General features: G+C 40.6%; 1 protein-coding gene and 1 pseudogene across 2 annotated transcripts in view; both read right to left on the reverse strand.

Moving 5' to 3' along the window:
• PAK1 (p21 (RAC1) activated kinase 1) overlaps positions 1–25,586 on the reverse strand; it is a 163,043-nt gene that overhangs the window by 14,839 nt on the left and 122,618 nt on the right. For both annotated transcript variants that reach the window (XM_055126951.1, XM_055126950.1), the window contains exons 8-12: positions 22,307–22,370; positions 14,090–14,138; positions 9,828–9,940; positions 6,799–6,916; positions 101–200 (exon numbers count right to left, since the gene is read on the reverse strand). In XM_055126951.1, coding sequence (XP_054982926.1) covers positions 101–200; positions 6,799–6,916; positions 9,828–9,940; positions 14,090–14,138; positions 22,307–22,370 — 444 coding nt within the window. The remainder of the gene's footprint in view (positions 1–100; positions 201–6,798; positions 6,917–9,827; positions 9,941–14,089; positions 14,139–22,306; positions 22,371–25,586) is intronic.
• LOC129402092 (Y-box-binding protein 1-like) lies at positions 17,453–19,556 on the reverse strand (annotated as a pseudogene).

The following is a 25,586-nucleotide window of genomic DNA, read 5'->3' on the forward strand; positions in this document are numbered from 1 at the left end:
GGTGGTTGGCATGCTATTCTTACTCACTATCTGCAAGAACCAAGAAGTTAGCTGTTACCTCAGTAACAATCTCAGAGGGGGAAAGTATAATCCTACTCACTTAGCTTGACAGAGCCATCCATTCCCAATAGGATGTTGTCACTCTTGATGTCTCTGTGAATAACCTGGTTTGAATGGAGAAACTCCAAAGCCTGCAGGCACTATTGGAATGGTATGAGCAGAGGAAGGGGGGGGAAAAAAAGGACATTTAATATACAGATTTACAGAAAAATAAACTAATCAAGCCTCCCGATTTTGAGATAAAGAAAGCACATTCCCATCAAATAAAAGGACTTGTTCTAAATCACTGGCAGAACTTTGTCCTGTCTCTAAGCTTGAGCATTCCTTTAACATTCTGTATTGCCTTATGCTAATATTATTCTATAGCAGTTTTCTTTTTAAAAATTTTTAATTATTTTTTATTGAATCACTGTGTGATAAAGATACAAGTTTTCATATTTGAGTTTCAATCATACAATAATCAAACACCCATCCCACCACCATTGCACATTCTCCACCACCAATGTCCCCAGTATACCTCACTTTTCCAACCTTCTCCCTGCCTCCATGGCAGACAATTTCCCTCATACTCTCACTCCACTTTTGGGCATTATGGTTTACAATACAGATACTGAGAGGCCATCATGCTTGGTCCTTTATCTACTTCCAGCACACATCTCCATCCCAAGCGATCCCTCCAACCATCATTGACTTAGTGATCCCTTCGCTATTCCAGCTACCTTCTCCCCATCTTATGAGACAGACTTCCAACTATGGGGCAATATTCCTGGCCCTTGTGTCTACTGTTCTTGGGTGTCAGTCTCATATTATGATATTTTATTTTCCGCAAATGAGTGCAGTCACTCTGTCTGTCCCTCTCTTTCTGACCCATTTCACTTAGCATGATACTCTACATGTCAGTCCACTTATAAGCAAATTTCATGATTTCATCTCTCCTAACAGCTTCATAGTATTCCATTGTGTAGATGTACCAAAGTTTCTTTAACCAGTCCGTTCTCAGGCACTGGGGCTGTTTCCAGATTCTGGCTATTGTAGTTTTCTTTAAGGATAGAAATTTTGCCAATCTATTTTAGAGAGATGTTGCTTCCATGGTGTTGGGTACTGAAACTGTCACTTGTAAACATTCAAGGTAAGTACTCCACCATTCAGTTATATCCCTGACCTAGAGTTTTTTTCAAAAATTCCCCTTCACTTCCCATTCTGTTGCTGTTGTGATGACAGGAGGCCAGGCACAGTTGTAATGTTCATTGTCTTATCCTTTTGCAGAGGTTATTAGCAAATGTGCTCACTGAAGGCTAAACACTTGCCTTTAGAATGTGCATGCTTTTTAATTGCAATGTTAATACACACACTTAGATGCAGTGTGATAGAAATTACATACTTTTGTTGTGATGCCAGGGATCCCTCAAATAGCAGTGTATAAAGGGTTGCACTCAGGATAAGTGGGAGAGGACTGTGAACTTAACTCATATATACACGTTGGCAGTCTGCCTCTGAGTTACCCTATGGAGACCCTTACTTGTCTTTTTTTTTAATAGAACTTCAGATCCTTGTCAAAAAACCTAAAGCCAAAGAAAAACTCTAATGAACAAAATTTAAAGGATTTTGTAAGGATAAAACTGGAGAGAAGTGATACATAAAGATCATATCTGGGAAACTATACATACAAAAGGACATTTTGAGTTAGGAAAATAACTTTATTTGAGGGCAGAGTTCATTTGCATTATTCTGGGAACTTTTAGTTTTCTATACCTGCAGACAAATGTTCAGTAGACAACGAGACATATGTATCTAAAGTTGTATACAGATAAAGAAACTATGGTACATCTACACAATGGAATACTACATAGCCATTAGGAAAAATGAGGTCATGAAATTTGTCTATAAGTGGATGGACTTGGAGAGTATCATGCTGAGGGAAATGAATCAGAAGGAGAGGGACAGATGTAGAATGACTGCATTCATTTGTGAGATAAAAAAAAAACAGTATAAAACTAATATCCAAGGCCAGGAAAAATGGGCCAGGAGAACTGGTCAATGGTTGGGAGTTACCACAAGGGTGTGGGGAATGGACGGTAGTTATGATAGAGGGGGGTCTGTTATGACAATATTAGTTGGAAATGATCACTCTGGACAAGAATTGAGTGTTGAACATAGGCAAAGGGATACATATGATAATCTTTCAGCATCTGTATTGCAAAGCACAATGCCTAAAATGAGAGAGAGAGAGGGAGAGAGAGAGAGAGAGAGAGAGAGAGAGAGAGAGGAGAAAAGAGGTGCCTGACATAGAGGCAGGTAGGGGCTGGGGGTGGCTTGAAAGGGAAATGGGGACACTGGTGCTGGGAAATTACACTGGTGGAGGGATGGGTGTTGGAACATTGTATGACTGAATAAAAAGTTGTATTACAGAGATCTGGGTTTGACACGAATATTTGCGAGTAATTTGTGAAGGGGTGACTGCCATCACCTGACCAACAATATTCTAGACAAGTTATTCTTTTGGGGCTAATTACTGTTTTCCCATTTTTGAAAGTGGGGATCAGACAAAATAATCTCCTATTCGCTTAAATCATTTGTTTAAGATCCCAAAGCTAAATATTTTGGGGGGTTACACTTGGAGGTGGTCATGACTACTCCAGGCCCTGTGCTCAGGGGGCCACATGTAGTGCTGGGGATCATACCCAGATCTGCCACATGCAAGGCAAGTACCCTAACCACTGTACTATCATTCCAGTTCCCCAGAACTAAATTTTTAAGAAGCTTCTACCAATTAAAAACAAAGACAAAAATTAAGTGAAAAGACCAATGTTTTAATATTACTTTGCTTTCTAGGAATATAATGCTAACTTTAGAACAAAACAGTATCCACAGCTGGACTTTTTCTGAAATAAGTAAAAGTTGTTTTCCTTAGGAACCTATGATCCCATGGGCCTGAGCAATAGTACAGCGGGGAAGGCACTCACCTTACATGCCACTGACCTGGTTTTGATCACTGATATCCCATATGGTCCCCTAAGCATGCCAGGAGTAATTCTTAGTGCAGAGCTAGCAGTAACCCCTGAGCATCACAGGGCATGAAGGAAGGAAGGAAGGAAGGAAGGAAGGAAGGAAGGAAGGAAGGAAGGAAGGAAGGAAGGAAGGAAGGAAGGAAGGAAGGAAGGAAGGAAGGAAGGAAGGAAGGAAGGAAGGAAGGAAGGAAGGAAGGAGGGAGGGAGGGAGGGAGGGTGGAAGGGAGGGAAGGAGGGGGGGAGGGGGGAGGGGGGAGAGGGGGAGGGAGGGAATCTAGAAGTCCAGGACTCTGGGTTTCTAAAATTATAAAAGAAGTGGATAATTTGAAGAAATTGGGACCCTCATACATTTTGAGCAGGAATAGTAAATCACAGGTGTTTCAGAAGACAATTTAGCCACTCCTCAAAATATTAAACATACAGTTGGCATATGATCACAAGTTTCATACTTAGGAACATTCCCCAAGGAAATGAAAATATATGCCAAACAAAAACTTATACATCAATGTTCATATAAGTTTTCACAATAGGCAAAAGAAAGAAATACTCTAAATGCTCAGTAACTGATTAACAGTAAATGGAATGTTACTGGCCCAGAGATACGGTACAGGAGTAAGGCCCATGCGCTGCAAGCAGCTGGACTAGGATCCCCCTAGCACCACATGTGGTCTCCCAAACACTCCCGATCACTGATTCCTTCATGCAGAGAAGGAGTAAGACCTAAGCACCACTGGGCATGTCCCACCCCAACCGTGACGTCTTATTGGATAATAAGAGAAATAAAATGAACCCTATGCTATAACACAGATGAAACTTCAAAACATTATGCAAAGTGAAAGAAGTCAATCATAAAGGAGCACATATCATGTAAAGCCATTTATATGACCTGTTCAGAACAGGCAAACCTACATAGAGAGAAGATAGATTTGCTGCTGCACAGGACTGGGAGGCAGGAGCACAGCAAATGACTACCACTGGGCAAGGAGTACCCTATCAGGTAATAAAAATATTTAAAATTGGTTTTGTTGATGATTATACAACTCAGTAGAAAAAGAACCATAAATTAAGTACTTCTGGTGAATTATATAATGTACAAATTATGTCTCAAGTTCCTTTTACAAAGATGAATAATCTCTGTTAGAACTCAAAAATAACAGTAATATCATCTATTTATGAAAAATATTTGTAAGAGGCTTTGAATCAGTTTTGCACCCCCAAAAAGTATACAAAGTGTGAATACTGCAACTCAAGTAATTTGAGTCAAACTAATTTCACCAAGCACAAATATGCATGTACTCTCAGCCAGTGGAAATCAGTTCTTGGGGTAAGTGAAAAAAAAATTACATATTACAATAGTTAATAGCTACCCAAATACCATATAGGACATAAGTAAATGATTAGTATACTATGGTTTTATTTTTTTATTTTTTTGGATGAAATTTTTTTTTTTAATTTTTTATTGAGTCACCATGTGGAAAGTTACAAAGTTTTCAGGTTTAAATCTCAGTTATACAATGCTCGAATACCCATCCCTTCACCAGTGCTCATATTCCACCACGAAGAATCCCAGTATAGCTCCACCCCGCCCCCCCACACCCCTAACCCCCCCATGCCCCTGGCCCCCCCCTTAGCCCCCCCCCCCGCCTACTATGATTAAAACTTCATGTCTAAAAAGGCTGTGAGGGAGGGTCTGGAGATATAGTTCAGTAGGAGAGTGCCTTAGAAACATGAGGCCAAGTACTCAGTACCTAGCACCCTACACTGTTAAGTGAGATCTCCTGTACTACAAACCAGCCGCCACTGCACTGCAGCTAAGAGTGTTCAAGCACAACAATCCCGTGCATGGCCCCTAGAGAGAATTGCTAAGAAGTATGAAGATTCCCCCCCCGACAGTGCTCCAACAATGGGAAGAGAAGTGGGGTGGGCTGGAAGAGGCACCTTGGCAGAAGAGGTAATGGGGGAAAAGTTGAAAATCACTGTGTCAGTGGAAAAGAAAAAGAAGTCAGGTTTCCTGAGAGCCCCAGGATAGGTTGATGACATTGAGTTATATCTGTACAGCCTAGATTCCAGGGTTTGTGCTGAGCGTGAGATGGGGAAATTGAGTACTTTTTTTTTCTTTGCCTTAGGAGTCCAGCTGGCCTGCAAATCAATTATTTAACCCCTGTACTTATCTACTGGGCTGGAGCGATAGCACAGTGGTTGGGCTTTCGCCTTTCACTCGGCCAACCTGTGTTCGATTCCTCTGCCCCTCTTGGAGAGCCTGGCAAGCTACCGAGAGTATGGAGCCCGCACGGCAGAGCCTGGCAAGCTACCCGCGTGCATTGGATATGCCACAAACAGTGACAATAAGTCTCTCAATGAGAGACGTTACTGGTGCCTGCTTGAACAAATCAATTAAGCAACGGGATGACAGTGACAGTGACTTATCTACCAGTCCTGATTTCAGGATGTTTAATGTAAAGGAGATCACATTTTCTAGCACTGTATTGTTTTTATTTTTCCTAAGACTGACTAAATATACCACTATTATACCACTCTGTATCTTCTTTTAAAACTTAGGTATGTATGTATTTATTAATTAATTAATTTATTTCCCTCTCATAGTTTTTTACAAATTTTTAATTAATGAATTAAGGAATGAATCACTATAAGGTACAGTTACAGACTTACAAACTTTCGTGCTTGCGTTTCAGTCATACAATGATCTAGTGCCCATCCCTCCACCAGTGCCCATTCTCCACCACCAATGGTCCCAGCATCCCTCCCACGACCCACCCCCACCCCATCCTTTCCCCACCCCACCCCGCCTCTGTGGCAGGGCATTCCCTTTTGTTCTCTCTCTCCTTTTGGGTGTTACGGTTTGCAGTAGAGGTATGAGGTGGCCATCGTGTTCGGTCTATAGTCTACTTTCAGCTCACATCTCCCATCCTGAGTGGGCCCTCTTAGCACCCTTTACTTGGTGGTCCTTTCTCTATCTGATCTGCCTTTTCCCCCAGCATGCAAGGCTGGCTTCTAAGCTGTGGAGTAATCCTCCTGGTACTTATCTCTACTGTTCTTGAGTGTTAGTCTCCCATTCTGTTACTTTATATTCCACAAATGACCACTCTGTATCTTAAACCCTCATTACACTATTAGAATCAGCCCCATAAAAATTTTAGCCTAATAATCTAAACAACCAATCTTCTACTCATTCCATTATTCCCAGATTTTGCTATGATTAGGCTACTGGAAAGTCCCAGTCTCCTATTAGTAAAACTCCCGATATTCCCAACTTCTCTCCCCTTCACCTTCTTACTCTATTGAAAACATAGTTCTCCTCTGAGGACACTACTTCTTGTGGAGGCCTTGTGTGTGTCGGGGTGGGGGAGGAGTGTGTGTGTGTGTGTGTGTGTGTGTGTGTGTGTGTGAGTGAGTACATAGGGGGTTTCCCCTTCTTATATCCACATATTTATTTACTTAGATATTAATAATACCCTTAGAAATTTAATAGCAAACAGCAGAAAAAGAGAAATCTGAAATCAATGAGTGGTTATATATAATTTTCTATTTTCTCAAATGGTATATAATTTCAGTCTGACGGATTTTCTTAAAACCATAGTAATAAAGTTTCAAAAGGCATCTACAAATAAGAAAATGATATGAGAGTCTGACAAACTTTTCCACACCCACAGTACCCAGGCGAGACCCTACTGGGTAGTCTACTCAAGGAGAACTGGGCATTTGGCCTTACCTCCCGGCAAACGGCTGCGATCTGGCCTTCGTCCATGCAAGTTTCCGTAACCACATCTGTCAAAGAGCCTCCAGCCAAGTATTCCATAACAACCCAGAGCTCATCTCCCACAAGGTAACTGCAAGTATGCAAAAACAGATGACAAGAACAGAGAACACTGAACCATATCACTGGGTTTCAAAAGCTAAGCCTATATACAGTGATAAGAATTTCCTCTTTTTGATTTTTTTTATCTTTCTGTGGCCTGCATTTCTCTTAGCTCCAGAAGAGTCTTGGGCTATTTCTTTCCCCTCACTAGGAATGAGCAGGAACTGAGAAAAAGAATAACAAAACTTAAAAAATCTTAAGAATTTACTTGGATAAAACAAAGCAAAACATAATGTGAAGCTCCAAAAGATAGAAATAGCATCACTAGCTGAAGATAAAAATAAAATGATTAAAAAAGAGAACATTTTTTAAATAAAATAAAATAAAATTACAATTCATAGCACAAAGGAATCCTTTCTTTTTTTAAAAAAATTTTTTTTTAATTTTATTGAATCACCGTGAGATAGTTACAAGCTTTCATGTTTCGGTTATAATCTCACAATGATCAAAAAAGGAATCCTTTCTAAAATTAGATAGAATCTATAGTTTTACTTGAGACTGTATCTCTCTACTCTTTATGTAATAAATGAAAGAATCACTTATTCTGTCAAATAAGTTTTTTTCAGTTGTAAATTAGGCACATAAGCCACAGGTAGCCCAGAAGTTCACAGGCTGTGTGGCTCACTTAGGATAAAGTAGCTAGATTGGACTGCCATGACCTGAAGCTGAACATGACGTCATCTTCTCCTCACCCCATCTTTAGGACTACTACCATCTCTTGGGTGAGAAAAGCATATGGGAACTTGGACCAAGACAGAAGTCAGGACTGGGAAAAACCTTTACAAAAGATAGATGTAAGGCCTCTCCCGAAGCACATCAAGAAGGCATCTTTCTCTGCTTGGACTTATTGTGGCAAGTAAAATGAGGAACCAAGAGACCCTCTGACAAAGCAGAGCCCCTTTACCTCGGCTTGACGTGTTACTATTAAAGCTGAGTTCAAACAATGTGGTGAATTTACATATTTTGTCGCTCCACATTGTGTGATTTGCCTTAAAAAAACATTTCAAGGTAAAATCTCAGAGTATCACATATTTAGAGATGGATGAGTGTGGATTGAGTTTTCTTCATAAAATTCACAAACCCACAGATTCAACTACAACATCTTCACATTCAGGTAAAGGTTCTGGGCTCCTTTAAGAGTATCAGGTCTTTATTTCTTTTCTGTACTATACTAAGAACTAGTAGTGCCAGGAACACAGCCTTATTCATTTCAGAGCCTCTAGTAAATGCCTCTAGAAATATGAACAAAGGTATGATCTATTTTAAAAACTATATAACTTCTAATCCAATTCCCAGGACACTACTTTCTTCCACAACATGGATATGATCCAATAAGCCTTCAATGTCCTGCTGAAGAGGCAGGGTGGGGTGGTGGGGGATGGGCTGGGGGTGGTGAGAGGGATACTGGGATCACTGGTGGAGAAGAATGGGCACTGGTGGAGGGATGGGTAAATGATCAACTGTATGAGTGAAATGCAAACACAAAAGTTCATAAGTTTGTAACTGTACATGACAGTGATTCTCTAATAAAAAATTTAAAAAAAGAAAGGCTTCAATAGTTTCTCTCTAGATAGTTTTTAAAAGAGATTAAAACTGAACAATGAATAACTTTCAGAAAATTCTTCAACATTAATCAAGACCCACATTATAAAGAGAAAACTATTCTTACTTAGGAAAAGGCTTTATTTTCAACAACTATCAACATTATTTGTTGCAAAGCTCAGACTTCCTTCTTTGAGGAAACTGAAGATTACCAATGTTTTAGAAGAACAAGAAATCTGGCTGAAATAAAATCTTTCTGACAATGCAATACAAATAGTAAAGAAAGTAAAGACTTATTCCAGTATCACCTCCACCTGTGATGTCTCTGAAACTTGTACAAAAATTACACTATCTTCCAAAAAGAATTTCAGAAAAGAACATGGTATTATAGAAAGAGTAAGATTGTTATGCATATTAATATGCTAAAATATTCAAAACTCTGGCTTACTATTTCCTCTTCTCTAAAAGATAATAAACTTATCTTACATGAAAATTTTAGGTACAAAATTAACACAAATGTTCAAAATTTGATTTAATGAAGATAGTGCAATGGCAGTTAAAGGAACCTTCTTATTAAACAAAATCTGATTTGAATTGACCATAAACTTACTAGAAGCCAGTAATTTTTTTAAAAAAATGAGTAAAATCCTTGGGTTGAATTCCTATTACAGTGAGGAAAATCACTTTCTCCATACTGGTCAAATCTCAAATGAAACTACTGATCATATTTTGAGAGAATATAGACAAAATGAATGACTTTTATTCAGGAGAGTGAATAGGATAAAGAAATGAAAGAGATTGACTTAAAGAGCTACATATGCAAGTCAGACATATAAATTACAGGGCTTTCCTGAGACAGAACCAACAGCTCTATGATCATTGTTAAAGCTGCAAGGTGGTAGGGTTCCACCTAACACAGGGAGACTGTGCAGCCGTCAAGGGTGTCCAGCATTAAGCCTGGCTCATGAGCTGGGGGAGAAGACGGCTGGAATAGAGAAGGGATCAATAAGTCAACGACAGTTGGAGGGATTGTTTGGAATGGGAGATGTGGTGTAAAATGTACACTTGTGGAGGGATGGGTGTTTGATCACTGTATGAATGAAACTCAAACATGAAAGCTTTGTAACTGTATCTCGTGATTCAATAAAATAAAAATATTTTTTCTAATTTTTTTAAAAAAAGGGTATCCAGCATCACACAAGATCAGAATCAAAAAGGAAAGCATTACAGAATATTGTTAAAGGGAAGTTGCTCTGAGTTGTAGTGTCTTCTCCTCTAACCACTCTACCACCCATCACTTCCAAAGGCTCCATCTCTCTAACAGAACTATCACTCCTTACCTGTCCAAGTAGTTCACAATATTTGGGTTTTTGTTTTCCCTCATAACCAGGATCTCATTAATAATCAATTCTTTCTTTGGCTGCTGTTGAAGATTCATCTGTTTAATGGCCACCTGAAATCAGAGTACATTCAGAAACCAAAGTTTGTTAAGCATTTACTGAGCACCTCCTTTGAGTAAGATGTTCTAAATGAATCCTTGAGGAATTCACAATGTATTAACATAGATCAATGGCCATCAATTTGAGCCCCCTGGATTGGAAGCCACAATATCATTGGGAGCTTGTTGGAAATGGAAGTATTCAGGATCCATACAGGCAGACCTAGTAAACTGGAGTGTTAAAAAGACCTTCAGGAAGTTGTGATGTGCTTGGGAATCAAAATATTTTTATTAAAAAAATACTTTAAAAATCATAATACAGTGACTAGGGTGATAGTTACTAAGGATAAGGTGCTTCCCTTGCACACAGCCAACACAGGTATTTTACCTGGCATCACATATGGTCCCCCCAGGCACTGCCAGCAGAGAACAGAGCCAAACGTAGGGCCTGACACATAGTTGGTGTTCAGCAAATATTGTGGGAATGAGGAGGGAAAGAGAATTTATATATTTATATTTTTTAAATTACTAAACCACACAAAAGCAACAGCAAACAGCTATTGATACCCATAGGAATAGAACTCACGCAATCTATTTGTTGATGTTTTATTCCTTACAGATATTTCCCCATTGTCCTGCTTAATAGGCAATAACACCAAAACCAAATGAAACAACTAAAATTGGTCTTTCATGAAACAGTAACAGCAAAAAAAAGACTGAACTTAAGTTCTGAGGCCCTAAGATCTGGACCTGAGACCGTCACTTACTGGTCCTGACCAACCATGACTTCTCTGAGTGTCAGTCTCTTCATCGGCACACTGAGACTCATCTTCCCTGCCCTGAGCTCACGCCTCACACTCAGTTCTGAGAACTAAATGAGCGGCTTTTGTATAATTCACATATAAGTAAGGGATTCACATTATAAATTAGGAAAACTGTGAAAGCAATAATAAATGCAATTCTGCATTGGGATGGAGCAGAAAGAATGACGGTAATGTCACAAGGAATGAGAGGAACAACCCACTGCCTCTCACCATTACTCACTAGTAAATACTAGTGTATACACAATGCTCTGTTAGGTATATAAGTTACGTCATTTCAGAAAAACACCCTAACCACACTGTGCCAAATGAAAAACACTAACTGCTGGCTGGAGTCATAGTACAGCGGGTAGGGCATTTGCCTTGCATGCGGCTGATCCACATTCAATCCCTGGCACCCCAGATGGCCTCCCAAGCACCACCAGGAGTAATTCCTGAGCATGGAGCCAGGAGTAACCCCTGAGCATTGCTGGGTGTGACCCAAAAAGCAAATTAAAAAAATCATTATCTGAACTTTTAGGTAATAAAACTGAGATCAAGATTCAGAAGATAAATACCCAAAAAAGGTCATCATCAGTGCCCACAGGCCCTTATAACTCAAAATCTCCAACAGTCTGTTAATAGAGGCTTAAAAATGGGCTGGAAAACAATATGGGCATTCCTCAAAAAACTAGAAACTGAGCTTCCATTAAACCCAACAAGACCACTTCTGGGAATATACAGGAGTATATTCCCACAAAATACTTTTTGGGTTATTTCAGCATCAATATTGCAAACCACAACACCGAGAGAGAGAGAGAGAGAGAGAGAGAGAGAGAGAGAGAGAGAGAGAGAGAGAGAGAGAGAAAGCTCCTGCCATAGAGGAAGGCAGAGAGTGGTGGGTGGGTGGGTGACGGGAGGGAACCTGGGGACACTGGTACACTGGTGGAGGTGGTGCTGGAGCACTGTATGACTGAAATCCAATCATGAACAGCTTTGTAATGGTCTATTTCACAGTGATTAAATAAAAAGGCTAAAAAAAAAATTCTGACCCATTTGTTGCTAATTACTGGTAGCAGAATTTTACAAAAGTTATTCAAATTACCTGAGCCTCAAATTATCAGTAAAGAGGACATAATATTTACCTCATAGGGTTTGCCTCACGTTTGTTTGTTATGATTTCCTACTTTCTGTCTCTGCCTCTAGTGCAAAAACAGTGTTATCCTTCCTCATACAACAGTATTTTAACCCAGGCTCCTGTCAATTCTCCACAATATTTCTAAGAACATAATGGGAAGTACAAAGTCCAAACTAAGGTTAAATAACTTTAAGATAAGAATTTTAGGTAACTGGATTCTCACTTTAAAGAATATTAGTAAACTGTTGATGGTACAATCCTTAATAAAAATATTTTTTGAAGTTTATTTGCCCTTTACATAACCTCAATATCTGACTTAGATGCTTGTTAAACTCATAGGAGTACAGAAAAATATCTGTTGATCATTATATGGGAATTATCCAGTGTAGCAAGGGCTTTCAATTGCCAAACAAAACCCCAACCACACAAGGCCTAGTAGCATCTTTCGGGGAGCCTGGTATTCTCATTAGAAAGGAGGGACCTTTCTCATCCTTGGAAGCCCAGAATTATTCAGACTAAAAACTTGCTGGGGGCTAGGGGAATGGTACAGCAGGTAGGGCTCTTGCCTCACACTTGGCCCACCAGGGTTTGATCCTTGACATCCCACAGGGTTCTCTAAGCCGTGCCAGGAAGGATTCCTGAGTATAGAACCAGGAGTATCCCTTGAACATCACTAGGGATAGCCCCCAAACAAACAAACAAAAAATTTGCTCTAGGCCCTCTGAGGAGGTGGCTCTAAGCAACCTGTGCCCTCCTAGATCCTGCACCTTCCCAGACTCCGGGTGGACCCTGAGGGCTGTAGCAGTGCTTCCCCCAAGTCTTTTAAGCGACCCTCTTTCCACCAAGGCTTCTGACTGGGTGCTAATTAGCATTTGAAATAAAGACCCCTCAAAGCTCTGGGGTCTACCTCCCCCTCCTCAGCAAGACGGTAACTAGTAATGTTTGTACAACTAAAGACTCCCAAAGACTCTGTTTTGTGGTTTAAGGAGAATAAAACTGACTAAGTTTTACAAAATAACAACAAAAAGTTGCCCTGAAGTCTGCTTACAATTTCACTTGAAAACCAAAAGACAAAAGACTAGGAAACCCCAAGTACTCAATATTCCCTTCATGGATTCATTCTATGTAGACAAGAACAGCAGGTCAGAATCCTCCCACCTTAAGTAAGCAGAATAGGGACTTCAATGGCTAATGACATCCTGTGCATGGAGTCATGGAAGGACCATTAGATTAGAAAACCAAAGAACTCTGTTTAAATCTCTTCTGTATCAGATTTCTCTCCCAAGTACCAATGCCGGGGGTGGGTGTGGGGGTGGGGGGGAGTTTGTGGGTCTGGCTGCCAAGCTACTGGAAAACTGGGGGATCTGGGTGGAGGAGGCTCAGTCCCGATCCAAGCGGGCTTGGAGATCTCAGGTCCCGCATATCTGGATTCCTCTGTCGGCTCCCTCATGGGTGAGGCTCATCCAAGTGTGTGGAGAGTGGCCTTGAATACAGCTGTGGCTGGGTTCAGGAGGTTTTTGGCTGCTGGGGCTTTGCTTGGGGTAGGGAGGGAAACTCAACCTGTCCCCCTCCGAGGGGGACCCGTTGAAGACAGTCTGGCTCGGGGGCAGGAGATTCTGCCCCACAAACTCCCCCCCGCGCCATGTAATATCATCAACGGCCAAGATCCAGAGACTATAAAACAAAGCTCCCAGAAGAGAGCAATGCAGAATCTCACACAGCAGAGACTGGCAAGCCACCTGTGGCATATTCAATATGCCAAAAACAGTAATAATAATGGGCCTCATTTCCCTGACCCTGACCATGACAGGGACGAATGGAGACATTACTGGTTCCTGCTCAAGCAAACCGATGCACAACGGGACAACAGTAATACAGTGAAGGAGTTCCATGATGTCTCAAAGGTAATAGAAACTTCTTCGTAGTTATACCTTCATCTCTTTTTCTGACTACTATGCTCATAAGTCATCTTCATATTTGATCATCAAATTTTGTGAATTCTACATACTTACTAGGTATGTCTCAAATCCATTTAATTCCTCTCCACTCTGCTCCCACCTTAGTGCAAACCATGACTCTTGCTGGGATTTACAAAATAATCTCCCAACTCATTTAGTCCACTCTTACCTCCTCTAATCTGTGTCCTGTTCCCACTTTTCTCAAAATCTGTAAACCTCCTCAGGTCACTGTCCTGTTGCATCCTGGTTTGGGACAGTGAGTACTCACCTCCTGTCCTGTGGCCACATCCACTGCAGTGTACACGGTCCCTGAAGCCCTGAACAGGTGAAGCAGAGAAGAAAATACAAACCGGTATTCATTGAAGTAGTAACATTTGAAATATTGACAACTGAAGTTCTACAGACAATCTGGCAATAATTATTAATAACAATATCAGTGAAAATAATCCCCCCCACAACCCCCACTTCCCATTTGAGAGGCAACAGACAGCAGTGAAAAGCAAAAGGCCCTAAAGGTCAGCAGACCTGAGTTCCAATCTATGACTTCTACTGAGATCTTAAGTTAAACTTCTCTCTAGGCGTCACTTTCCTTGTTTTCAAAGTGAAGATAAATCTATTAGCTCAGAAAGCACTTAGCTAACTAAGTACCTAGAAAATACACACTCTTCAATACACACTAGTTTTCTACTTCTACTTTCTCCTTCTCACAAATTGTTTTAACCTCTTGTGGCCTCAGATTCTGCAAACAGTAATGATTAGACCCAAGAGGGGTGAGTAAAAAGACAGAAATAATTTCAAAATGAGCTGGGAGTGGTTAGTAGCTTATCCAAAAAGGACATAAGCCTTTGTGGCACCAATAACAATGTTTCTTAATCTTGGTATTAAATTATATAACATGCTTACCTTTTGAAGATTCATTCAGTTGTATATGTGTATTCATTATGCTGTCTAAATTTACACTGAAAACACTAACTATCGAAAACTATTTTTTTAAAAGCTGTCTTAAAGAACCACACTTAGACAAACTCTGGCTGACTTTCTCACTTTGATACTAAACCCTTTAAAACAGTGTTTTCCAATCATTTTGAAGATTAAAATATTTATGTTGATTTTATTTAGTAGTTTGTAACATAGGCTTTCAGTATTATTTCAAACAGTATTATATTATATATACTATTTCAAACAGACTCCCAGAAAATCTGGTAATATCTCCCCTGCCCCCAAGGCTAAACTAACATCACTACACAAACATGTCCACACACTGAACAAAGCAATAGGAGAGAAGGAAAATAAGGAAGAAAGACAGAGATAAGCTAGGGATAATACTAGGAAAGTAACCATGTCTTTTCAAATTTATTAAAACCTCATTTATTCCTATAAGCATGAATCCTGAATAGATGTATAAGTGATACGCAGCAATATTTGTAGCTGTGCATGTCATATGTCAGGAGTTGTGTGTGCACTTGAGCATCTTAACTGTGACCATCTTCTGCCATGATGTTTATGTCTATCTTCCTATCCCCAGTTTTCTCTTCCACTCTACTAGACGCATCAGTTTGAGAGGAGATGCCTCAAGCAGTGCTGAGGAGATAATGGGGGGTTGGGAGGCGGAGAGGACACAAGAGTCTCAGTCAATCAGGCTGCTGCAAGGGTGTGGGGATGCAGGTACTTCCTGGGCTCTATGGTGCCAACATATTCAGGCTACTCTGGCAGTGCTGGAGGCCGCAAGGGTCACACCCTGTGGTACCTGGAGGACTCCAGGGCTGCTCCTGGTGATGCCCAAGGGACTATGTTGTGCTGGGAATTGAATCTGACTCAGAGGCATACTAGGCATTTTCCCTAATCAATGTACTATCTCCTACCCACAGAGGTTAAAAAAAAAGTTTTTATTTATTCACTGGGAGATACACAGTTACAAAGTTATTCATGATTAATTTTCAGTCATATAATGCTCCAACATCCATCCCTTCACCAGTGTACATTTCCCGCCACCGATGTCCCCAGTTTTGCTCCCAAAACCACACCCCACCCCCGGTCAGCCTCTGTGGCAGACATTTTTCTTCTCTTATCTCTTCCCCCCACTTTCTATTTGGGCACTGAGGTTTGCAATACTGTTACTGAAGGGGTATCATATGTATCATTTTACCTCTTTTCAGCACCCAGGTCTCATCCAGAATGATCATTTTCAACTACCACTACCATAGTGGTCCCTTTTCTGTCTTAACTGCACTATCCCACTCCCCCTGTCTCTTGTGGGAAGCTTCCTACTATGGTCCAGTCCTGGTCCTTGTTTCCACTGTCTGGGGTATCATTCTCATTTGATATATGTAGCACTGTACTGTAACAGTGTCGTCCCGTTGTTCATCAATTTGCTTGAGTGGGCACCAGTAATGTCTCCATTGTGAGACTTGTTGTTACTGTTTTTGGTATATTGAATACACCATGGGTAGCTTGCCAGGCTCTGCCGTGAGGGCGGGATACTCTCGGTAGCCTGCCAGGTTCTCCAAGAAAGACGGGACGAAGGACTGGGTCAGCCACATGCAAGGTAAATGCCCTACCTGCTGTGCTATTGCTCCAATATATACATATTTATATATATGTATATATAGCAAATAAATATGATCATTCTATGTCTCCCTCTGACTCATTTCACTCAGCATGATATTCTCCATGTTCATCCATATATAAGCAAATTTGATGAATTCATTTTTCCTAATGGTTGCATAGTATTCCATTGTGTAGGTGTACTGTGGTACATCTTTTTTCTTTTTTTAATTGGATCACCATGAGATAGTTACAAAGCTTTCATGTCTGAGCTTCAGTCATACAATGATGAACACCCATTCCTCCACCAGTGCACATTTCCCACCACCACTGTCCCTAATATACCCCCCAAACGATTCCTCGAACCATCATTGTCTTAGTGATTTTCTTCTCTATTCCAAACTGCCTTCTCCCCCAACTCATGAGACAGACTTCCAACTATGGAACGATATTCCTGGCCTTTCTCTCTACTGTCCTAGGGTTTCAATCGCATATTATTTTATATCGCAGGAAGAGCAACAGCACAGCAAGTAGGACGTTTGCTCAGTTCTATTTCACCACCCCTCTCGGAGAGCCTGGTAAGCTACTGAGAGAATCCCACCTGCATGGCAGAGCCTAGCAAACTATCCATGGCAAATTCGATATACCAAAAACAGTAGCAACAAGTCTCACAATGGAGACATTACTGGTGCCCGCTCGAGCAAATCAATGAACAAAAGTGACAGTGTATTTCACAAGTGAGTGCAGTCCTTCCATGTCTGTCCCTCTCTTTCTGACTGATTTCACGCAGCATGATACTCTCCATGACCATCCACTTATAAGCAAATTTCATGACTTCACTTTCCCTAACAGCTGCATAGTATTCTATTGTGAACATGTGCCAAAGTTTCTTTAGACAATTGTCTGTTCTCGGGCATTCGGGTGTTTCTAGATTCTGATTATTGTGAACAGTGCTGCAATGAACATACAAGTGCAGATGTCATTTCCACTGCTTTTTTGTACCCTTAAGATATATTTCCAGAAGTGGTATTGTGGGGTCATATGGAAGCTCAATTTCTAGATTTTTTTCTGTTTTTTTAATTTAAGACCTTTATTAACAGGTGCTTGCAGTTTGTTGATTTTTTTTTTAAAAATCAAGCTGTAAACTTTTTATTACAAATTAAAAATGAGGTTCTTAAAAATCTCAACTTGACCAGATATGAAACAATTTAAAAACCTTTAAAGGTGTATTGAGAAAAACCAGGCTTCTTTTTTTTTTCTTTTTCTAAAAACACGTTTGTCATTACCAAAAAGAGACGTCTTTAGGTAAAAAATAATAAAAACCCATGCTGCATAAATAATGCAGATAGTTCTGGTTATCTGGTTAATGGGCAAAAAGCAAGCACTTAAGGTCTTCAGCTCCAATCTTTTGTTCATTTCTTATTGCTGGAATTTCATATTCATTTCTTCTTGTTGGATGACTAAACAGGATGATGGTAAAGATGTTAAGCCGGCATTGACTCAGCCCCACCCTGCTCAGCCTTGGGAGCTGACGAATTCTCAGCTGGTGGATCGGCTGCTTTTGTCTCTTTGCCATCTTGTGGTTTAGGGTTTTCTGGGCGTCTGCGTCGGTAATTGAAGTTGCAGCGGTACCAACATTGAGGTGGCTGCTGACCTTGGGTCTCATCTCCTTGATTTTCCTTATCTTCTTCATTGCCGTCCTCTCTAGGGTATCTGGCGAGAAGGCCCTCTGTGGAATCGTGGTCTATTACCTCGATACATATTCTGCCTCACTGGTCTACTTTGTTCTCCTGCACCCTGGTTATCAGCACCCTCCATCACTTCTCCCTGCACAGGAGGGTTGGAATACTGTGGTCGATGCCCATAGGGTCTCCGCATGTAGTAAGGTGGGAACCGTCGTCTACGGTAGGGCTGGCGTTGTTGGGCCTGGCCTTCGGGAGCACTGTCCGATTCCTCATTCTTTTCCCCACTCTCACTATTCTGTTAATTCTGCTGGTAATTGCGTGGAGGACCCCTGCGACGTGGATAGCATCTATAATGGTTACGATCTGCTGCGTATTTACTGCCTTGCACTGAACTCCACCAGGGCCTCCGCACCCTTTTCTCCTTCAAAAACATCAAACTCCACAGTCTCTCCATCTCCTACACTGCGAAGGTACTTCCTGGCGTTATTCTTCTTTATCGCAGTCTGGTGTACAAATACATATTCCTTGGAGTCATTCCTGTTGATGAAACCATATCTGTTCCTTACATTGAACCATTTTACTGTTCCCAAAACCTTCGTTGTGATGACCTTCTTGTCCCTGCCCGCGGGCGCTGCTGATGAGGCCGCCTGGGCCGCTGCCCCCTGCGCCACTGCCCCTGGTGCCGGGCTTGGTGTGAGATGATACCTTAGTGTTGTTTCTATTTGTAACTCCCTGATGATTAGCGATGTAGAGCATTTTTTCATGTGCTTTTTGGCTATTTGCATTTCTTTTTTGGAAAGGTTCTGTTCATTCTCCCCATATTTTGATGGGGTTGGAGGTTTTTTTCTTGCACAATTCTATTAGTGTCTTCTGTATCCTTGATATTAATCACTTATCATATGGGTATTCTTCCCCATTCCATGGGCTCTATCTGTATTTTGGTTACTGTTTCTTCTGCGGTGCAGAAGCTTAGTTTAATGTAGTCCCATTTGTTTATGTTTGTTTCCACTTGCTTGGTCAGTGATGTTTCATCTTTAAAGTTGTTTTTAGCTTCAATGTCATGGAGAGTTCTGCCTACATTTTCCTCCATGTAGCTTATGGATTCAGGTCTGACATTGAGGTCTTTAATCCACTTTGTCTGACTTTTGTGCATGGTGTTAGACAGAGGTTGGAGTTCATTTTTTCGAAAGGAGCTATCCAGTTTTCTCAGCACCACTTGTTGAAGAGGCTTTCCCTGTTCCACTTCACATTTCTTGCTCCTTTATCAAAGATTAAGTGATCATATATTTGAGAGTCTGAGACAGAATATTCAACTCTGTTCCACTGCTCTGCAGGTCTGTTCCTAGTCCAATACCATTCTGTTTTAAATACTACTGCCTTGTAGTACAGCTTGAAGTTGGGGAAGATGATGCCGCCCATCTTCTTTTTCCCAAGGATTGCTTTAGCTATTCGTGGGGGTTTATTGTTCCATAGGAATTTCAGGAGTGTTCGATCTATTTCTATTTCTTTAAAGAATGTCATCGGTTTCCTTATAGGGACTGCATTAGATCTGTGTAGTGCTTTGGGGAGATTGCCTTTCGGGTAGGACGTTTGCCTTGCACGCAGCCAATCCGGGTTCGATTCTTCCATCCCTCTCGGAGAGCCTGGCAAGCTATTGAGAGTATCCCACCCACATGGCAGAGCCTGGCAAGCTACCCATGGCATACTCAATATGCCAAAAACAGTAACAAGTCTCACAATGGAGACGTTACTGGTGCCCACTCAAGCAAATCGATGAACAAGAGGATGACAGTGCTACAGTGCAGTGTGATCTTCCCTATCCATGAACATGGGATGTGTGTCCATTTCCTAGTGTACTCTCTTATTTTCTGAAGTAGTGTTTTGTAATTTTCCTTGTATAGGTCTTTTGGAGGTACTTGATTTTCTGAGGAACTATGGTGAATGGCATTGCTTTTTAAATATCTTTCTTCTTTTTCATTATTAGTATATAGGAAAGCCATGGACTTTTGGGTGTTGATTTTGTAGTCTGACACTTTACTATACAAACCTATTGTTTCTAGGAGCGTTTTTTTTTTAGTCTTTAGGATTTTCTTAGTATCATTTCATCCGCAAATAGTGATAGCTTGACCTCTTCCTTTCCTATCTGTATGCCCTTGTGGTACATCTTTCTTTCTTTATTTACTCATCTCCTTTAGGGCACTTGGCTTGTTTCCAGATTCTAGCTATTATGAACAGTAGATGCAACTGGGCATTTAGGGAATACATCTACATGGAATATGTTACCAAGATCTAGAAAGCTACTGAGGTTCACGGGTTAGTATTATTTCTAAATTGAACAGGCATACAATTAGACATATGAACTCCTTATCAAGGAAAAATATCATTAGGTCTTTTTTAAAAATCAATTTTTAACAGCAGCAACTCACCATATTTGTGTGGTGCTTATTTTTTGAACCGTGGGATTTGGCAGCAGATAGCACAGGGGATTGGGCTCAAGCCTGGCATGCTGCTGACATAGATTCAATACCCAACACCACACATTCCCCAGAGCATTGCCAGGTACAGTCCTGGAGACTCCCAGCACCACAGAAAGCAGACACTTTGAGTAAATTTGGAACTCTCAAATCACAGGGCCTGGGCAGCATGGTAGCCTCAGGACCTCACACTGAACCACTGACCCAGCTGACCAAGAATCATAGGGAAGAGCTCCCGATCTCTTAAGCATCACTTGAGGACCTCCCCCAAATCATGTGACATGAACAGCATCATTTGAGAATCCCCACCTCCTCAAAATCAAGTGACACGAACAATCAGTATAACTGCTCTACTTAGCACTAAAAGAACTGTCAAGTAAACATTTTACAGATGTTGCTATTTATGGGCATCACATGTCTGAAGTAGAAAGTAAATCAAACTTTTGCAAAATAAATTTTCTTAATTCATAGATTCCTCTCCTCCCTAATTACATAAAGAAACTGAAGTCCAGAGGTGGGACCAGCCTTGACCACATTTTTTTTACTACAAATATTTTTTTGCTACATGTATCTCAATGTAGGTAGCAACAGAAAGGGCATTCCAGATGAATCTGTGACAAACCAATACCTCATATCATTCAGACTTGCCAGCATCCCTGGTGGAAAAGTCACTGAGCCAGGATAAATGAGATCCACTTTAGTCAGAGTTGTACTAAGGATTAAGTTAAAGCATAGGTACAAATAGCATATAAATGTAGAATGGCATATAAAAATACATCACTGTAACATTCTGTTTTCTTTTCAAAAGTTCATGGATGAGTATGAAAGCAAATGAAGACAGAAAATTTCACTGGCTTTATTAGAAACAAAACTTTCAACTAACACTGAAAAATTTTTACAAGACAGATAGTTTTATTTATTTATTTTTATCACCTTGGGCAGGTCTTTGGAAATACCATTCTTTTTCTTTCATATAGAAGTATAATTTACCTAATATGTACAAAGTTTAAGTGCTCTTGATTATTTTTTTATGAGTAAGACAAATCTGAAGGTTCCTTCACATTCCTTCCAGAGCTAATCATTATTCTGTTAGAGTCTGTTAGCTTTGTCTGTTCGTGAACATTATATAAAAGAATTATACACTATATGCTCATTGATATCTGGCTTCTTCTGCTCAAAATAATAGTCAATCATTTTAAAGGCTGATCCTAGCATAGTATTATGTGATTATCTCCTCCTGAAGACACGAGGTCTTTAAAAGCAGAGATTGTGCCTAACAGCATTCATCGTGCCAGCAACATTAGGAACCCAGCTAGGATTTATTAAGTTCAGTACACTGAGGTCAGCATAAAAATGAGAAGAATGAAAGAAGAGAAGATATGAATTCTGGCATCCACTAGAGAGAAACAGGTTCTAAAACATAAGCTGAGGATCTGCAGTTCTGGAACTGGCATATTGTATGAGCGCTGGTAGGTCTTGGTACTTACCAGGCAAACTGGATAAATCTGGAAAAGCATATTTATAACTAAGGCAGCAGATTTTGTGCTAAGAAAATAAATAGGGTGTTCATTCTCACTGCAGGGACATTTTTAGCAACGTGGCCAGCTAATGACACATCTCTCAGAAATAAGCACAATTCTGCCAAACCTGAAGTCAGCCTAACTTAACACTTACAGGTAACTGAGGAGTGAGGTGGAGAAAGAACAAGGCTTATGAGACGCAAAACAAAAACACATACAATATTTAGTCATTTGTCTAAAGAAAGAAAATGCCCCTACTAACCCTTGTCCAATCTTCTCAAACCTCGTATATTTCTTCTTAGGATCTCCCACGCTCACTATGCTCCCTTTGAAAGAAACAAGAGACCATGCATTATTTTTCACAGATCCAAAAATAAGCCCCATGATTCCCCAAACTCCAGATTTGACATAGATTTTTTAAAAATGATTCTAACACCAATAACACACTAAACACGTCATTAGCTCCCCCCAAAAAAATTTCCTACTAAAGGTTTCATCTCCTTGTCAGCTTTTTTTCATAGTAATCAATTCCATTTCCAAACTCCAATAAGTTATTCATTCATTGTTTTAATTTATTCATTCAACAGACAGTCACTTATTTTACACTCTTTGTTGCTATGTGCAAAGCCCTATTATGATTGGAACAACAAGATGAGAAGAAATTAGGTCAATTTCTGCTTTAAAAAAGTTCAATTACATAAAGGAGACAGGTAATTTTACATAATGTTCCGTGAAAATGTTGTAATTGCTGGGCCAGAGATATAGTAGACGGGTGAGGCATTTGCTTTGCACAGAGCTTCCCCCAGTTTAATTCCTGGAGCCACAGAAGGTACCCTGAGCATGACCAAGACTGAACCCTGAGGACAGAGCCAGGAGTCAGTCCCTAAGCACAGCTTGGGCATGGCCCAAAAAACTGAAATAGAAAAAAAAGAAAACATAAGTACTGAGAGAGATGGCAAGGAGATACAGAGAAGGGCATTTCATCAGGAAGTGCTTGAAAAGCAAAGCCCTGTGATGCCAAGGAATGAGAGTTTGCTGGATTTCACCGTTCACTGGCTGAAACGAAGGCCCCAAGACAGGAAGATACTCCTCTTTCCCCACAGGGCCAGAGAGCAAAGCTAAGACCAGGAGTTTGTTTTCAATCCCCCCCCCCTCCAAGTCCAATGTGCTTTATACTAATATCATTTACTAAGGTTTCATACTTTAAATATATAGGATCTCATTTGATCCTAAATGTACAGGTACTAATCTCCTTCCCTAAAATATGTTCAAGAACAACAGAGGGATTAAGGGGAGGTGAAGTGGGGATGCAATGAGAGAATGGAGGAAGTGGACACTTTTGCAGAACACAAAAGTATGCTGGAACATTGTATGCTCAAAACACTATCATGAACAGTACTGTAGCTTGCCGGGCTCTCCGAGAGGATGGAGGAATTGAACCTGGGCCGGCCATGTGCAACGCAAACAGCCTATCTGCGGTGCTATCGCTCCAGCCCATAAATCACAGCAGTGAATTTTAAAATATTTTTCTGAAAATGAAAACATATCATAATTATTTTTAAAAAGATGTAAGAGAGGTGGCTAGTGGGTCACAGAATAGTAATTGCCTAAGACATTGTTTCTCCTTCCCATGTTTCCATAATTCTACATTCTACACGGTACTATTTCTGTCATTAAGACTAATTCAAGGGCAAGAGCGATAGTACGGCTGCATGCCTTGCATGCAGCTGACCCAGGCCCGATCCCTGACATCATTACATCTGGTCCCCTGAGCACTACCAGAAGTAGTGAGTTCCTGAGTGCAGAACCAGGAGTACTCCCTGAATGTCCCATGTGACTCAAAAAGTAAAAAAAAAAAAAAAAAAAAAAAAAAAAAAAAAAAAAAAGACTAGTTCAAGGTGGGGAGATGATCAAAGGCTGAGTGCATGTGCATTACATGAGGGAGCAGCAGGCCTGCTCCTGGGCACTATATGGTCTCCTTAGCAACACAAAGTAGATTCCCCCACCCGCCCAAAGCAAAGAAAGTCTACAAAGAGAAATAGGTAGACAGCTAGGTAAGTGTTTGGGTTTGTTTGTTTGTTTGTTTGTTTGTTTGTTTGACTTTAACATTCTTTTCTTGGGGTTTTGGAGTACCCCCAAATTACTCAGGGTTTATTCCTGGCTCACCTCTCAGGGACTACTCGAAGAAATGCTGGGGAGACCATAGCAGTGCTGGAGATCAAACCACAATAGAAGAACCACGATCGGCCACATGCAAGGCAAGTGCCTTATCCCCGTGCCATCTCCTGAACCCCACTTCTACATTTCAAAGTAGCTATGGGCAAAAGCAAATTGAATGAATCAACATTTTCCAAACAAGAATTATCTGAAGAAACTGAGGGCTTCCTAACTACTACTAAGTTTCTCATTACAGAAACTTCAGCTTTAGAAAGCAAAGTCAGTTGAGAGATTTGGCCAAATCAATCACATCAAATATTCACTAGAATAGACAGGTGTAAAAATTAAATAAAAAACCTTGTTCAACTTTGCCAAGCCAACAAATCAATCCAGTTCTTTCTTCTAATATGAACTTTAGCACAGCGGGTAGGGTGTTTGCCTTGCATGCAGCTGACCCGGGTTCAATTCCTCCATCCCTCTCAGAGAGCCCGGCAAGCTACTGAGAGTATCTCGCCCGCACAGCAGAGCCTGGCAAGCTACCTGTGGCATATTCAATATGCCGAAAACAGTAACAAGTCTCACAGTGGAGATGTTACCGGTGCCCACTCGAGCAAATCAGTGAACAACGGGACGACAGTGCTACAGTGCTACATAAACACAGAAACAAACTACCCTAATAAACCCCATTTTTGATTTTTAAAGAAAACAAAACTGAAGGTTATCACCTAAGCAACCTACAGCATGCTCTCATTACAGAAGCACAGATTTTGTCCTAAGCCCAGTCCTATCTTTATACATAATATTTAAGACGGAGCCAGGATAATTTGGATCTCTAGGCCTTAAATATCTTAACTGCAAAAATAATTATTTTAATTTCTCTCTTTACAGGGTTTAAGAGATAACCACCGCCCCCCCAAAAAAAAGAAAGCAAGAAAATGTCTGGTTTATCATTTAGTACATAGTGCACGCTCATGAAAAATGTTAATTTCATTTCCTCTTTTCCAACAACCAAGGATGGCAAATTTATACATCAATGGCAAGCCTCAAAAATCAATTAAAGCAAAAGTTCCACCTGGCATCAGAAAGGCTTTTTATTTTCCAAACACAATACCCCTATTTCACTAGATAAGCTAGTAGCTAACCAGGGCAGCTGTGGCAGAAAAGGCAAGTTCAAGCACCTGGTCAGGAGAAGCACTGACCATGTGGCTGAAACGCCCATCACGACCAGAACCACAGAAACTTCAGGAACGGGAATTCCTTCCTTTAGCCTTTCCTTTAGCCATTTCCTCTGCTAGATTAAAGTTCAAAAACGTGGGGGCTGGAGCAATAGCACAGCGGGAAGGGCGTTTGCCTTGCACATGGCCGACCCGGGTTCGATTCCCAGC

Source organism: Sorex araneus, chromosome 2 (genome assembly GCF_027595985.1).
Source record: "Sorex araneus isolate mSorAra2 chromosome 2, mSorAra2.pri, whole genome shotgun sequence".
Classification (NCBI taxonomy): domain Eukaryota; kingdom Metazoa; phylum Chordata; class Mammalia; order Eulipotyphla; family Soricidae; genus Sorex; species Sorex araneus.